Source organism: Hippocampus bargibanti, linkage group LG11, assembly GCF_051943395.1.
Source record: "Hippocampus bargibanti isolate YZ-2025 linkage group LG11, ASM5194339v1, whole genome shotgun sequence".
Taxonomy (NCBI): Eukaryota; Metazoa; Chordata; class Actinopteri; order Syngnathiformes; family Syngnathidae; genus Hippocampus; species Hippocampus bargibanti.
In genome coordinates, this window is record NC_142744.1 from 10,990,985 (window position 1) to 11,008,458 (window position 17,474).

The 17,474-nt window shown below is 40.8% G+C and overlaps 1 protein-coding gene across 2 annotated transcripts; it reads left to right on the plus strand.

Annotated features, from left to right (window-relative positions):
* Positions 1 to 105: 105 nt before the first annotated feature.
* On the plus strand, positions 106 to 16,094 carry LOC148891551 (phospholipid phosphatase 3-like). Of its 2 annotated transcripts, none has more exons than XM_089008234.1 (6): positions 106 to 396; positions 6,722 to 6,876; positions 11,875 to 12,155; positions 12,229 to 12,286; positions 13,215 to 13,391; positions 14,422 to 16,094. In XM_089008234.1, the coding sequence occupies exons 1-6, from the start codon at positions 264 to 266 to the stop codon at positions 14,548 to 14,550; spliced, it is 933 nt and encodes a 310-aa protein (XP_088864360.1). In that variant the 5' UTR covers positions 106 to 263; the 3' UTR covers positions 14,551 to 16,094. The 2 variants fall into 2 exon arrangements, with proteins under 2 accessions (XP_088864360.1, XP_088864359.1); XM_089008233.1 differs by lacking the exon at positions 6,722 to 6,876 and adding an exon at positions 8,562 to 8,719.
* The last annotated feature ends 1,380 nt before the right edge of the window (positions 16,095 to 17,474 follow it).

Below are 17,474 nucleotides of genomic sequence, written 5' to 3' on the forward strand. Positions count from 1 at the left end.
CCTGGGGCGGGGACCCTTATGTATTAATGAATATGGGAGGGCCTGTAGGAGTGGCTCTTTTCCCTCGATGGGCAGTTCACTTTGCAAGACTCGCTGCTTCTCCGAACAAGCCAAGGATGATTCAGTACCCGGCGGAGGCGACCAGAGAGCTTCGAACGCTAGCGCCAACGTGTTAGGCATAAGACTATTCCCCTTCAGGAGACAAAAATAACAATACGACAAAGTGCATTCCCATTGCTTTGCGAAACGAAACGAGTTTTTAAATGCAACGCTGCTTGATTTATGAGAAAAGTATGGCAGCCGAGACGAAGAACGGCGGAACTTCTCTAAGCAACTGCAAAGACCACAGCAGACGAAAGTTACTGGTCGGAGTGGACCTCTTCTGCCTATTTTTAGGTAAAACCGAACAGCATCTGTATTATGTTTGAAATGTCTTTCATCTGAAGAAACGCTGTTGCTCAATTAATTCTCAACGGAACGCTTGGAGTTTCTAACCGCGAAGTTGTGAGACCTGTTTTTTAACTGCAACCGATGACTGATGCCCTGTAGCAGTCAGTGGTTTAATAATTCTAGTGTTATTGTTAAATCCATTTTATTTCGTCTAATTCTACAAAAGGGCTGTTACGTTGAAATAACGTTTTCATTTCAGTCGCAGGCAGTAGCCGGTAACCACAGTTTGTTAACTGCCGATCCACAAATTTAACGTGCACCGCCGAAATTTGAAATTTATATTTTATGAGTATTTTTTTCAACCTCGTTAAGTAATATTAATTTGATAAAGCAATTGCCTTTTAAACATTGATATACATTTGTATTGTTTTTTTTATTGGTATTGGTATCACTGTATCCACTACCCCAATATATGACGAAAGTGCCATGGTGAAACGCTAATTAGTGGCGCTAGTTACATTTCTTTTACCGGACCTCGGTTTTTACTCTGGGTAGTTTCCAGAATGTCTTGCATTCCTCACGGCTGGAATTCTCTTGATGTGCACATCTGGCATTATATGTCTTGGTGTGCAGTAATGAAGGGAAATGGCGCGCGCGCGTGTGTATATATATGCGTGTAGGTGTATATGTGTATGTGTGTCTGTTGGCAGGAATGTTTCTTTTGCACCGGTTCTATGATCTCAACCAGCTGAAAACACACACTTAAGGTTGTCATTGTGGCCAAAACACTTATGTTGACTCTACAGTCCTCATAAAGGTGTGTGTCTCCTCGCGGCCTACACTATCTATTTTTACTCGTTTAATTTCTGACCTCGCCTCACCACATGTTCTGAAATTAATGTTCCGCATAGCTGTGATTTTCAAACCGATGGTAGTGGGCTGCTTTTAAAAAGAAACCGTGTACATTTGTAATGTACACATTGATACCAGTTGAATACCTCAGCTGTAGAATGTGCCTTTTTTGGTCCAGGGGGCAACATATTCAACAATAGGATAACAGTGGTGATGAACTTGCTTGGGAAAACCACTGTGCAGCTTTGGTTAAAACAATACTGTGATAGATTTGCAGCACAAACAATCTTGGTCTGTCTCCGGGGAGCGTAAATCCCCATCATTTGTGCAGTGAGCGTACCTTCCCACAGAGAGGTTGTCAACAATCCAGCTGTTTCTCTGGTGAGACATGTGGTTTAAAGGGCCGCAACCACAAGGAGGAAATAGTGGGCCAGAACTAGTAATCACCTCTTCTTCAAATCTCATACTCTGATTGGAGTTCAAGGATCTCTGAACTGAAAGCGTACCGCCCATCAGTTGAGATGTATTCTTTATTTTATATTACAAAGAAGTTTCCCCTCATGTGATTTGACCTTGCTGACTTTTTGTAAATATGACATTTATTTCCCAAAAAATGTTCCGCTAAATCTGGAAGACAATGACATTTTTTTACTTTCTCTTTTTAATGAACTGTATATAGGCATATGAAATAATGACATCCATGTCAATTCATCAACGTCGATGATAATGTGTCGTGCATGACCGGTAAAAATAAATTATATGTAAAGGCAGTAACCTGTCGAGCCGTATTTTCTTAAAATACATTATTTGTAATCATAGAGAAACACGTTTGAAGCGGATTTATGTGGGACAGGAGATGTGAGACAATCTCTTTTCGTCAATGGATGCTACAGCTTCGTGTTTGCTTTCAACATTTAGCTTGTAGTAGACGTACAAATTCCACCATGACGTCCCTGATCCACTGCTGACATGGATGCTTTGATCCTCTCCTCTTTCAACGAGAACTGATTCATGTCATCACAAAGAGGGTACAGCAAGTCCTGAAGAATGAATGACTCTGTGTCTTTGTGTTGTCATATTTGTTATTTTTTCAAATTTTTTTCCCAAGATGGCGGCGCGTGAACACGCAGCGGCTCCCCTCTCCCGGCAAATTGCCGTTTTCATGTTTATGTTTGTTGCAGTAATTATAAGTGCCTTGCATGCTGGGTCCGACAGGACAGTAATTTCATCTGTGCTGTATGTCATGCATATTAGCATATTTGACAATAAAGCTGACTTTGAATTTTGACTTTGACTTTGACGTGGGCACAAATATGCCACTCCCCAACGAGAACATTTTTATACACAGGGTGATCCGACCGATGCCTATAATGGCATCGGTCGGATTGACTCTCAGTGGCAACATCCCTATTTTTCCAATGTTTAAAAAAAATACCATTAATTCTGGGACGGATTAATGACGTTTCCATTGTTGTCAATAGTGAATTGGATTGGATTTGCCTTTATTAGTCTTGCAGTGGATAAATTTACATTTCAGCAAAGTTATGAAAGGAATTAAAGTAGAAAAACAAAATACAGGACCTTCTGGAAAGGCAGCCACTCTCGCGGTGCCATCTTGAAGTCAAAAGAACAAAAAAAACTAAATAATAAATAACATGACAACACAAATACACAGAGAGTCACTCATTCTTAAGCACTTTCTTGTACCCCCTTTGTTACACGAAGCTGTTCCAGATGAAAGAGGAGAGGATCAAAGCGTCTCCTCACCAGTGGTGGACATCATGGTGGAATGTGCACGTCGACTACAAGCTAAATGTTGAAAGCAAACACGCAGAGACGAAAGAGATTGTCTCATATCTCCTGTCCCACATAAATCCGCTTCAATTCTAAGCCACGACAGTTCCACATGCGCATACGCATTTGAGATCATGTCGAGTCGTCAGCATCCAAGAAAACTGTTTTGTTTTCTTACATAGGAATGATAGGGTTGATTTGATCAAACCACCAGCATTTAGAATTAAGAATTGGAAAAGGTGTTAGAAAATACACCTACTTGCATCTCAATGGAGAAAGACGATACACAATGTCAATTGAATGCAAATAAATCTGGTTTTTCCTGTGGCACAGAGGAACTGGGCGCTACGTAATTTGCAGTGTTGGACAGACAGGGAGCAGGTTGTGTGGGCTACACAGAGTAAAAATTCTCCGTGTGCGAGTCTGCCACAAACTGCCTCAGACATGTACACATTTCAGCTCCAGACAGTGAGGAATCCCTTAGCATGGAAAAAGTGTGTCTGTTTATTTTAATAGTTACACCTCTTGGTATTTTGGCCAATCATGCAAAATATGTACGTAAAAGCGCACAGGACAAACAGGAACAGTGTGAGGAATAGTGTCCATATTTTTACGAGAATATGTACTCTCTTTCGTTTGATGTATTTCCATCCAAATCGACGTTGGCAAGAAAATAATTGAAATGACACTGAATTTTCAGAGTAAACCAGCCCCAACGTGGGTTTATTTGGCTTGTCTGCGCTAATGCAAAAAACCTGCTCGCTGACTCTTGTTGTTCCTGGCAACATGAGGACAGCCCACCAACTAGAAACCCTCTCACCCTTGATTTTTAGGAGTGGGAAGGAGGGTTGGGGGGGAATCCCAAGTTGCTGATGTTGCTCTGTTTAGACGCAGCGTTTGTAGGGTTGAGAAAAATCCCCAGATGAGTGTCTGGTCTTGGTGCGATTGGGTTTCTAGAGCTTAACCCCCTTTTTTAAAAGCCTTTGATGACATCCCATGACATCATCCATCTCTTAAACTCCCCCGGGACAGTATTTTAGACTGTGGAGCTTCATTTCTTTTATCTGTCTGGACCTCAATGGAGACCGATGAGGTTGAGCGGTCGCGAAAACAGATCATATTTGCTTGCAATGGGATGAAACATCTAAGGTGGAGTAACCCGTGTATATTTGTACAGTTCTTGTTGTTCCACAGCGCAAGTCGACTCGGTTGTGAATGGTTGAAGGTTCTTGTTCAATTTGTTTGTGGAATGTGAACGTAAACAAAAAAACGTTAATCGTATAAATCTGGATGAATGGGAAGGGAAGGCCGGCGGTGCGCGGTTCCCATCGGGCCGTTTTGTAACTCAATACGCAAGCCAGCTGGATATTCAAAGGCCGGTCGACCAAGTGTATGCGTCTGTGTGTGTGCGCCATTGCTGCTTTTTGCTAACTTGAAGGTGGGAAGGGGATTGGGGCATGGGGGTGGGTTGCCGTCCAATTCCCAAGTGCTCTGTTTGTTGTCACCCGATAATTGAGATATCGCTTGGCCACTTAAGCTCGCAAAAGATAGCAAATGGAGCAGACACTCCACGGGAGTCCTTAAAGTGGACGTTTTCAAGAGCAGGAGAGGAAAGAGGTGGTTTTTTTCTTTGGTTAATGACCAGGGGGAGTCGGGGGTCTCTCTTTTTTTATTTTTTTTAATGACTGTATTTTCCTGTGTTTAAGTCACGCCCAAAAGCCTTAATTTTCTTCCAAAGATGACCCTGCGCCTTATATATTGAGCCACAACAGATCTTGCAACTACAGTCAGCAGCCACTGGCTCCATTTCCCCTTATAAGAGGAACCCCAGCCTCTACAGTAGCGCCTTATAATGTGGTGCACCTTATATTTGGCCAACCTTTATATATTTCTATATTATATATTTCTATATTTATATTTACTTTTTTAATTCATTGAAAGTGCGCCTTATAGTCCGGTGCGCCTTATATGGAAAATACGGTATTACTACAGACGCTCCCCACCTTATGAATGAGATATGTTCCAAGCGGTCGTTCGGAAGGTGAATTTGTTCGTAAGTTGCTTCAGTGCTATATTTTGTATGGAATGTATGTTGAAGTCAAACACTGAACGAGGAAGTATAAAACACAGATGCTGTGACAGTCGTAAAATAAATTCACACCTACTGTAGTACGACAACATATGTCCTTGGGTCTTCAGTAAGCCATTACTAAAGCTGCTGGAATTACGTGCCAGCAACCATTAGTTTTTGTTATGCATCACGTCCTCCTGGAGCATCAACTGGGAAGAGGGATTTTTTTCCCCGCCCGCATACTTTGGATTGGATTGGATTTGCCTTTATTAGTCTCGGAGTGTAGAAATTTACATTTCACAGCACCAAAGTGATGAAAGGAATGAAAGTAGAGAAACAAAATACATGAGCTGCCACTCTCGCGGCGCCGTCTTGAAGTCAAAAGAACAAAAAATAAAACTAAGTAACAAATATGGCAGCACAAAGACAATATGACAACACAAAGACATAGAGATTCACTCATTCTTAAGCACTTTCTGTACCCTATTTGTTACATGAAGCAGTTCGAGATGAAAGAGGAGAGGATCAAAGCGTCTTTCCACCAGTGGATCAGGGACATCATGGTGGAATGTGCACGTCGACTACAAGCTAAATGTTGAAAGCAAACACGCAGCTGTAGCATCCATTGACCAAAAGAGATTGTCTCACATTTCCTGTCCCACATAAATCCGTTTCAATTCCAAGCCGCAACAGTTCCACATAAACATCGGCGCTCGCTCCTTTCTTCTTCTCGCGGGCTGCTCAAGCCATGCATCCATTCAGCCACAGACTGTCCAACAGCACCGACCTTTCCACTGAACAAAGCGGGGCTGCGAAGATGCTGCCCATTACAGGTGCAAAAAAGCACATGGCCCCTGTGGTGTCCAGCGATGACAGTCGAATGGCACAGACATTAGTCCAAAATCAAAAACAGTACTGGCATATTCATGCTGCCGAAAAGGCGCAACCGCTCAGCACAGTCCCCTCCTTGATGAATGTTGTGGTCAAAAATGCTGAAAAACACTCCGTATCCATTCCACACGACGCACAACAACACAAAGTGACAAAAGAAAACACAAAACAAGACAAAAACAACAACAAAAAGCAAGGGTCATGAGAGCACTTGCTTACGGCTGTCTACTCGGGCGCCATCTTGGACTCATTTCCTTTGGTCAGCCTTGGTGTCCGTCGCGTAAACATCCAGCCCTTGAAACCTCAAATCTGTCTGTGTACATGCGTGGAGCACAGTATGCAGCCAATTGGAAGTGAGTTCGGCCGGAAAAAATGGCGTGCAATACAAAATCTAACTTCCAGCATCTCTGTCCGAACATCTTTCGCCATATTGTACCGGCAAAAATGTTGGTATGTCCACTTATTCGTAACTCGAATGTTCGTAAATTGGAGGGCGTCTGTATTTTTGCGTGTGTGTAACTGGGTGTCAGCCCAAGTTCAGCTGCACCATGGTTGATTCCCTTTATCCGACGCAATCAATTTTCAAAATGGGATCTCCGACCATCCATAATTTTTTATCCCCCCTTCGGGTGTTCTTCATACCGCTTCTCTACACCGTCCGCATTTTAACGATGTACTGATGAAACTGTCCCACACCTTATGTTGTTTTGTCCAACTACGCAGTGATGCTTGTCGCTGTGTTTTTGCACAAATCACCCTTGCCGCCTTACCAGAGGGGATTCTACTGCGATGACAACGGCATCGGTCTTCCCTATAAGAGCAGCACAGTGTCCAACACAGTGCTCACGGCGGTGGGGGTTACTGTGCCTGTGGTCTCAGTAAGTTGTGTTGTGGTGCGGCGGGGAAGGGGGAACAGGAGAACACGCATCGGGATACGCTCAGTTCAAAAGTTGGCTCGTCTAGGCCCACTCAGTCACACTTGATCAAAACTGTGCTTGGTTTTGTGGTGGATGATCTTACTGACACAGACACGATTGCTTCCCTATTCAAGTGTGACAAATATTTTTTGGGGTATTTATTTATTTCACAGTTTGTTTTGTGTTTATTTCATTATTTATTTCTATATTTCTCTATTTATTTTTGTAATTTATTGATATGCCTGTTTATTTTTGATTTAGCCATTCATTTATTTAATAATTTATGTATTTCTACATTTATTTATTTATTTATTCATATACCTGTTTATTTTTCATTCATGCATTTATATATTTGATTACATATGTATGCATTTCTGTTTATGTATGTATTCATTTATTTATATGCCAGTCTATTTTTATTTATTTTTTTATCTATTTGATTACAGTAAAGTCTCGTTATATCGATATCGGTTATATCGATAGTACCGCTTACTACGATACTATTTCTATGAACGGAAGGAGAAAATTACATGCGCGCAGGATCGGATATATCGATAGTCCGGTTATATCGATATTTTTTCGGACTCCCGAGAATATCGATATAACGAGACTTTACTGTATTTATTTCTGTATGTCTCTCTTTTTTTATTTATATGGCCATTTATTTTTTATTTATCCATTTATTTAGTTGATTATTTATTTATGTATGAGTGTTTATTTATTTTTATGATTTTATTTATTGATATGGCCATTTATTTTTGATTTATCCATTTATGTATGTGATTATTTATTTATGTATTTCTCTGTTTATTTATTTGATAATTTATGTATTTATATGCCCATTTATTTATTTATTTTTTTTTTTTTGATATTTTGTCATTTATGTATTTCTATTATATCTATATCTATTTATCTATATCTATTTCTGTTTATTTATTTATCCATTTATTAATGTAATTATTTATTTATATATTCTCTGTTTATTTATTTGATTATTTTTTACTAATTTATTTATATGCACATTTATTTATTTAATTGTTTATTTATTTGATATTTTTCCATTTATCTATTTCTGTTTATTTATTCATTCATTAATTTATATGCCAGTTTATTATTTATTTATCCATTTATTCAGTTGATTTTTGTGTGTGTTTATTTATTTATTTATTTATTTATTTATATGCCCATTTATTTTGTATTTATTTATTTATTTTTGTATTTCTCTTTTCTTTTTTTTTTCTTCCTTTTTTGTGTATCCCTATTATGGGGGAGGAAACCGGAAACCTGGAGAAATCCCACACAGGCACGGGGCAAACATGTAAACATCACACAGGTAGCAAATTGGCTGTCGCTGTTTTACAATCAAACACAACAATAATAACAATAAGCAAAAAATAAAGTTTGGTGTCCCGCTCAAAAGCCACATTTCTAATCCCACCCAACAGAGATGAGCCAAAAAATGGTCTGAGTTAGTCCAGATGCGTTTTTTTCGGTGCCTCCCGCTCGCACCTATGACCTTTCCAATGTGCATATTATTAACCCAGCTCCTCCATCTCCCCCCCCCCATCCCCACTTTCACCAATCCCTTTTGACCCCTCCCCCCACCTTGCTTTCTCGATGTGCCACTCACCGCATCTTCACCATAGCCGGCCTGCCTTTCTTGGTCATTGAGACCAGCGCTGTTCAGCCTTACCGCCGAGGGTTTTACTGCCATGACGAGTCCATCAAGTACCCGGCCAAAAATGGAGACACCATTAGCGATGGTGTGCTTAGCGCCGCTGGCATTCTTATCACCATCCTCTCTGTAAGTCCCCCCCAACCCTTACCCCACCCCCCACCCTCACTCACTAATGCCATTATCACCGTCATCTCTCGGCCACCCTCACTATTACTAGCAGCACCTACTGACATTTTTAACATTGTTTCTTGTTATTGCATTTCTGTTCTGTGTATGAAGTTGTCTTGATGTTGAAAATGCTTTTATCTGAAAACATGTGACGCAGTGGCACTTGAAAACCAAATATTTCCGGTTTACGTCACGGTTTACTTCCTTCCTGTCTTAACGTTGCTGCCATTCATTGGACATTTGTCTGTTGTGAAACGAAAAAAACTTTTCTTATTCTTTCAACCTTGTTATCTAATTAACTGCCATTCCCGAATGCATTCGAGAATTGAAAAGCATGCCGTGGAGCGCCATTCCCGTATTTGTTCGGGTTTTGGTTTTTCTTGTCGGGGGTGTCGATAAAGCGTTGGTTAGACCTCAGCCCCTTCCACGAGAGGGCAGCATTTCCCTTTTGTCCATGTTAGCCCTTTGTTCCAGCTTCAGCTGTTGTTAAAGCGCTATATAAATGAGTAATAATATATTGTATTGTATTTTGCACATCCGCCCCAATTTCAAGCTCAAATAACCCCAGAGCCATATAACTTGGGAATTAACCCTTTTTTTCTGATGAAAGAAGTGTGTCTAAGGTTTCTCATGCTGCATTGAATGTTGATGTCGTCCTAAAAGTCTGCGGGTCCTGAAATTTGAGTGAAAATGACCAAAACCCTGGCACTGGAGTAGACACATTTTTGCAAATATTTGGCAGTTAATGAGTTAAAGTCAATCGCGACATTAATTTCTTTTTAACTCACGTAGGGTTTACCAAGGTAAATAAAAAGCAAGTCTGATCACCCACCCATTGATTTTTACTTTCCATATGAAATGGATCACGCCATCTTCCCAGATCATTCGTAATTACGTTGATGCGATCGTTGTTCAGGAATTGGGGTTGGGGTGTTTGGAACTGCCACAAACACCCCAACTGAGCCGGCGAACTTGCCAATTGCTTATTTCCCCCCAAACGCGGTGTAAATTTTGATCGGAACATTCCGGACGAGTGTGCGCTGACCTTCCTTTGTGTTGGCCCAACCAGGAAGTCAGTTGTTGCTTTCACTAAAGATGGCAGTAGGCCACATCCTTCGTAAACGTATGGATGTCATTTTTCGAAGAAGAAGAAAAAAATCCCCCCGTTTTTGTTTGAGAAGTTCAGGACCTTTAAGATAAGACCGAAATGAGCACCCCGCCCCCGGCGATTGTCTTCGTGGTTTCAACATCGCAGACGTTCTTAACTCAAAAAGGTCATCCCGTCGCTCTTTCCCTTTGCGCGGCTCTAAAGGCTTCAACGGTGGAAATATTAATTCTCCCAAAGGGCTTTTCCCTCGGCTCATGTTATGCGCCCTCGCCAAGAATGCGGGACGAAACCTCGATACTAACACAAAAACACTCCAACGTGCCTCGTGAAACCGGAGCTCTCTGCCCAACGAGAGAGCCACGTGAAAAACAATCGGAGGGCCCCCGATGTGCGCTCGCCAGAGTCTCCCCTCCAAAATACGAGCCGTCAGCATTTCTGATGATTAGAAGCAGCGGTGGCTCTCTCCGCTCCCTCCCATGTATCCCTCCCACTCCATTCCTTCTTGGACTTCCTTCCTTACTCCCATTTGTTTGTATTTGTTGCCCCTCTCCACTTTTGACGATTTACCCCCCCCCCCCACATCCATAACATCACACAGTCTCCCTGCACGTTTCACTTGTGTGATTGAAAGACAACGGCATCGGCTTTCGAGAGCATGAACGGAACAGCCTTTGTGAATTACCTCCCCCCCGCACCCTCATCCTCAAGCTCCCAGTCCGTCTAGTCTAACATGGCTATCATCAGTCCCAGACAAGGGTTTATTTACACTCGTTCAAATGCTACAAATATGCACCCCCCCACCCCACCCCTGTGGCCAACCTGTTTCGTCAAATAAAAAAAAAAAAAAATGTATGACCTTCACAGCCAAATACAGTTACATTTTCGTTGGTATAATTCCAGTGGAACTCCAAAATGGAAGAGTTCAAGAGTTTTACTATTATAGGAATCCTAAAAGTGGTTCTTTATGATTCCACCTCATAAAAGTTGAAGAATCGTTTTGGCATATTAGCATAGGGAGTCAAAAAAATTACAAAATTACCGAACAACTATCGCATTAACCATAATTACAGATGCCCTGAAACTGCCTCTTACTCTGCGGATGCGGTTCAAGTAGTCTAGTCTGCAATCGACCACCTACCGCGTACTTAACTCATTCACTGCCAGACGATGTGCAAAAATGTGTCCACTCCAGAGCCAGGGTTTTTGTCATTGTCACTCAAATTGCAGGACCCACAGAATGTAGAGTTTTAGGACTACATAAACATTCAATACAGCGTTAGAAATGTTGGACTCTCTTCTTTCTTTCTTTCTTTCTTTCTTTCTTTCTTTCTTTCTTTCTTTCTTTCTTTCTTTCTTTCTTTCTTTCTTTCTTTCTTTCTTTCCATGAAAATGAATAAGTTAATAAATAATCAATGAATAAATAGAAAGACAAACAGGCAAATCAATAGATAAAAAACAAATACATAAACATATAAACAAACCAAATAAATAAATAAATAAATAAATAAATACGGAGACAAAGAGGCCAATAAATGACACTTTTCAATTCCCGAATAAATTTAGGAATGGCAGCAAATGAGTTAAAAATGTGCATTTCGCTCAAAAATCATTGCACTTTTATATTTGCGCGAAACATCAATGTGCTAGGAAGAGGGCAAAATGGGGGCATGACAAAAAAGGGAAGTGAAGTGAATATTAGGCTGACCTTGGTCACCCATGTGTGAATGTAGTGATTCACTTTTACAAGGTACAAAGTCTAAGAAAACCTTTTTTTCACTCACAAAAGAGAAATTGGATTGGATTTACCTTTATTAGTCTCGCAGTGGAGAAATTTACATTTCACAGCAGCAAAAGTTATAAAAGTTATGAAATATCCAATTAACGGCACCAACGGTATGACAGGAAAGAAGTAAAAAAAAGTAAAGAGGCTGCCATAATGGCGATGCAATTCGGGTGCTCCATGACCACAAATAATAAAAAAGAAAACATTGACGTGTCTCATTAGATCGTCATCGGAGAAAGCTACCGGATCTACTTCCTCAACGAGGGCTCCAAGTCATTCGTGGGCAATCCGTACATTTCCGCCTTGTACAAGCAAGTGGGCGTGTTTGTCTTTGGCTGCGCCGTCAGCCAGTCCTTCACCGACATCGCTAAGGTGTCGGTGGGTCGCCTGCGCCCCCATTTTCTTGACGTGTGCAAGCCCGACCTTAGCGCTATCAACTGCTCCCTGGGCTACATCACCGACTACCAGTGTCAGGGCCCCGAGAGCAAAGTCCAGGAGGCCAGGTAACGTCCTGATTGCCAAAAATCACCATCTTTTTGATTGATCATTTATTAATTTATTTATTTTTCTCTCCAGGAAGTCTTTCTTCTCCGGACACGCTTCCTTTTCCATGTACACCATGCTTTACCTCGTGGTGAGTTAAAACCTGCGATTGTATATCCCACCGCGGGCCTCCTCGATGTCATATTCTTTCAAGGACAACCGACACCATCTTTTTGTTTCCTAACTGACATCAGAAAAACGTTTTATAGCATCTAAAATACCCAAAACACGCAGGTTGATATTTTTAGTCAAATGAAAAACACAAATAAAAATGACTTAGTGTCCTAAAACTACTTCAAAATGACCCCGCAAATTGCGAGTTTCAGAAGGGCCCGCCCCCTTGTTCGTGACATCACTATTGGTCACACACTGCCTTGATCCAGAATCAAAACAATGGCTTCAGATTCAGAGAAGATTCTTTCTTGTTACTCATCCAGTTATGAATATGATTCAAATAGTTCTGAAGAGGAAAGCATAAATGTTTGCAATCGATTAAAGAAGTCCTTCCGGATCAATTCGAGCCGTCAGGACTGCAATGTAGCGTCCCAGAAAATGCACAAGATGGCATCCAAGCTCCGTTGGAAATGGGCGGATTTGTCTGCTGGGAATTTGTGTCAACTAGTATCAAATAGTAGTCTTGGTGCAACACACAACGATTCACCATCGCGTTATTTATGTCTTTTCCTTCTAATTTCGCCATCAAAACGGATCAACATGAAGTTTTCAGACCAAACAAAGTACCCAAAATCCATTGTGTGTCGCTTTCTCGGTCAGGGGCGTTCCTGACGTGACGTCACGCTCGGTATCGTCACCAACTCAAAAACAAGACTTCCTGAATATTCAGCGCGAGTCTTAAAACGTAAAATATAGCTGTATGCCGTGGAATCTTTGTAAAATCGGCTCAGTTGAAGTCATTTGAAGTGATTTTACAAATTATGGACACAACTTGTCCAAAGGCGTCGGTTGTCCTTTAAAACCGCATGAAACGAAAAACTCTTCAACTTTGTCCTGTCAACCAGTTTTACCTGCAGTCTCGTTTCACCTGGCACGGAGCCCGGCTGCTGCGCCCCTTGACCCAGTTCACCCTCATCATGATGTCCTTCTACACCGGCCTGTCCCGTGTCTCTGATCACAAGCATCACCCCACCGATGTCCTGGCTGGTTTCATCCAGGGCGCCGTGGTGGCCTACTGCATTGTGAGTAGCTGGTCAAGCTTATACTTTGAGCCGTATCGTGGAACGCCGCTCTTCTTCAGGGCTAGAATCATCGATGTATCAAGCTATCGAGCTAGCTATTGAGATATCAAGCTAGCTATCTGGCTACCGAGCTAGCTGCTTATCTAGCGAGCTAGCTACCTACGTATCTACCGAGCAAGCTACCTATCTACTGAGCTAGCTATTTATCTATCTATCTCGCTAGCTATTTATTCGCTTTCATTCATTTGTGTGTTTGTTTATTTGTTTATGTATTTGTTTTTATCTATTTATTTGCCTTTTTGTCGTTCTATTTATTTATTATTATTCATGTATTATTCATTTACTTATTTATTCATTTTTTTGTTATTTGCGTGTTTGTTTATTTGTTTAGGTATTTGTTTTTTATCTATTTATTTGCCTTTGTCTTTCTATTTATTTATTTATGTATTATTTACTTATGTATTCATTTTCTTTTGTGTGTTTGTTTATTTTATTGTGTTCATTTATGCTATATATATACAGTAAAGTCTCGTTATATCGATATTCAAGGGAGTCCGAAAAAATATCGATATAACCGGGACTATCGATATATCCGACCCTGTTTGCATGTAATTTTCTCCGTGCGTGCATAGAAATAGTATCGATATAACCGGGACTATCGATATATCCGATATCAATATAACGAGACTTTACTGTGTGTATATATATATATATATATATATATATATATATATATATATATATATATATATATATATATATATTATATATATATATATATAGATTTATTTATCTATTTATGGTCCTATATTAATTTTTTGCAGTGTCATCGATTCTTGGGAGAAAATTTGACAATTTGTCCCTGAACTGTAAAATTGCTTTTGGTAACACAGCTGTCTGTATTTTGACTTTAATTTAATCCCTCTTGAAACATGAAGCATAAAAATGTTAATTCCGCATTCCGAAGCTAATACCTGAACAACGATGAAGACGAAACCTAAATAATTGGCTTTATTCTTTCACTCCCCAGGTGTTCTTTGTATCCGATTTGTTCAAGGGCAAAGGAAGACGTTGCGCCTTATCTTTGACCCCCGTGAAGAAAGATCTCGTTCCTCCAGCGGACATCAGAGAAAGGAGTAATCACCTCATCATGGCGTAGCGTCCAACAAACTGGCCATTTTATACATCACCACGACAGACGCTTCCCCCCACTTCCCTCACCAAACTGGGACTGAATGAACTCCAACAGTGTGGAGGAAGCGGACATTGAAGATATCTCCCACGATTTCCCGGAGATGTGAAAAGTCTGCCGATGGAGAGGACAAAATGAAAACTAAACTAAAAACAAGCTTGATGTCCTTTCTTAACGGAAATTTGAGCGAGAGAGGACGGATCAGCCTTGTTCTTTCTGAAAGACATCAAGTCGCAGGCCTCCCCCTCCCCTGTCAAGGCTGTTCCACAAGTACTGGTGAGGAAAAACCGCTGCATCCAGCGTGCTGGCAATTATCATGCCACTCACTCACTCACTCACTCACTCACTCACTCACTCACTCACTCACTCACTCACTCATTGTGGGGCTGATTTAAATTTTCAAACAAATTCCTTGACTTCAGGAAGGATGTTGCTTTACCTTCTTTTATTTTATTTTATTATTTTTTGATTTGTCACCAATATACAAACTGCAAAGGAATGTTTTGATATCTCGCACTATTTTAGCTCAACTCATTAGTGGCCGTTACCACTTGAATGACCCCCCCTCCTTCCCCAAAGTGAAGCTTTTGTAAAGCTTCGTAAACATTTTGTATCTTTGTTGATGTCATGTTGTATTGTGAAACGTGTGTGCGCATGCGAGCGAGACGTGGGCTTCATTCTGCTGGCTGGGATGACCCCCCCCCCCCCCCCACTGAGCCATTTTATGAATTGACTGTCTGTTACGTGTACCAGACATGTGCGTGCACATATGTGTGTGTGTGTATCCGTGTGACAAAGCGTGTGTGTAAATTTGGGTGGACATGCTTCCCTGTTTGTCTTTTTGCATTTACATCCTGCCAATGTACCTCTCTGTCGATCCAGAGACGAAACACCTGCTCGCGGAGACGTAGCATTGCAAAAAAACAAGCATAGCACGTCGCGCGCCTACTAAACGGTCGCTAACTCAAGCGATGATAGCGCATCGCCGACAAATGCCTTGCGATTGACAATATTTTACCCAAACCTTGAAATAGCCGATGCTTAGGTACCAAAGCACAAATTCCACGAAACAATAACAAATACGGAAAAAGGTTTTTCGGCATTTGGCATTAAAAAAAATCCACAGTCAAGATGAGTTTCTGATTCATCATCGGATTGGCTTTTTATTTATTTTTTTAATCCGGATTCATTCTTTTTTTACAATTATTATCGTTTGTGTTTGTTTTTGTATCAAAAAATCATACTCTGAACCACTGACCGAAACGTAACAGCATCAGACATGTAACAGTCTGTACGGTCCATACGCTAAGTGAATGTGTGCCAGTGGTGGAAACACCCACTGGGACTTTTTTTCAGTTTTTTTTGTGTGTCTACACCTGTGTTCCAAAAATGTTTGACATGCTGCTTGAGGAGGTAAACGTCACGGCTTCAGTATATTTTTGTGTAAAGTGCCTTTACAGTATTTTTTTTATATTGTTCGTAAACGTGTCTTGAATAAAATACGCAAAAATGACGACCTGCTTTTGTTATTTTCTAACACGAGATGCCATAAGAGTTGTTTTTTTTTCCAGTAATTTGAAGTGTGATGGAGAGATCTGGGCGTTGTCCGATGCTTGACTTCCACGCTCGACTTCCTGTTGGGAAATAGTGCACATTCCAGACGATAAACCTTCATCCCCAACGGCCTTCTGGAATAATATAAACCGCATAGCAATGGCAGAGCAGCCGTGTACGTTTTCTTAGACTCAAGGATTTGCCAATTTGCGCTATGCGCGTCTTTAGGTTATAACCCGACTTTTCGAACCCTGCACGTTCATGTGACGTGCCAAGCCGGTAGATCGCTTTCTGTATGTTACTCCGAAGTAGATTACTGTTGATTAGTCGAATAATCTGCAAAAATGCGTTTGGCGTGCTGCGGTTTAACCTACTTAAGGTGAAAGATGACTTGTATCCGGGCAAAATAGCATGTTAGCATGAAATGCTAGTCCTGGTGACTTTTCTGATGCACCATATATGCCGTTTAGTTTTTTCTGCGTTTTTCGTCAACTCCTTTCCTGAAATTCCCGAATTTATTCTGGAATTGAAGTGTGGTTAGACCTCTGGCAATGTTTTTTTCCCCTTCCACAAGTGGGCAGCATTTGCCTTTTGTCCATGTTAGTGCTTTGTTCCAGCTTCAGCTGTTGTAAAAGCACTGTATAAATCAATATGTATGATTTGCATTGTATTTTGTACAGCCGCCCCCATTTCAAGCGCAGATAACCCCAAAATTGAGGAATTAGCTTTTTTTTTAAATAAAACAATAGAGTCTACTTTAAGAACTGCAGTACGGTGGCTTAAATCAACTCATTCCCAGCAATTCCCGAAATTATTCTGGAATTGAAAAGTGTGACGTGGAGCGCCATTCCCGAATTTGTTCGGGTTTTGGTTTTTCTTGCGCCGATAAAGTGCTGGTCAGACCTCTGGCAATGTTTTTTTTCCCCTTTTACGAGAAGACAGTATTTGCCTTTTGTCCATGTTAGCACTTTGATACAGCTTCAGCTGTTGTTAAAGCACTATATATGTATGTATTGTATTTTGTACAGCCGCCCCCATTTCAAGCTCAGATAACTCCAGATTCATATAATTTAGGAATTAACTTTTTTTCTGATATAAGAAGAGTCTAAGGTTTCTTACACTGAATTGAACGTTTATGTAGTCCTAAAACTCAATATTCTGCAAAAAAAACCCTGGCGCTGGAGTGGATACATTTTTCAATTGTCTGGCAGTGAACGAGTTAATTTCTTAAATTCCTTACATTGTTCCGTAAAGGACCTCAAGCCTTACATGCCGGTGAACTGCTTTTGAACAGGCAGCCGTCACCGTGGCAAGATTTCCTTCAACGATATCTCCAG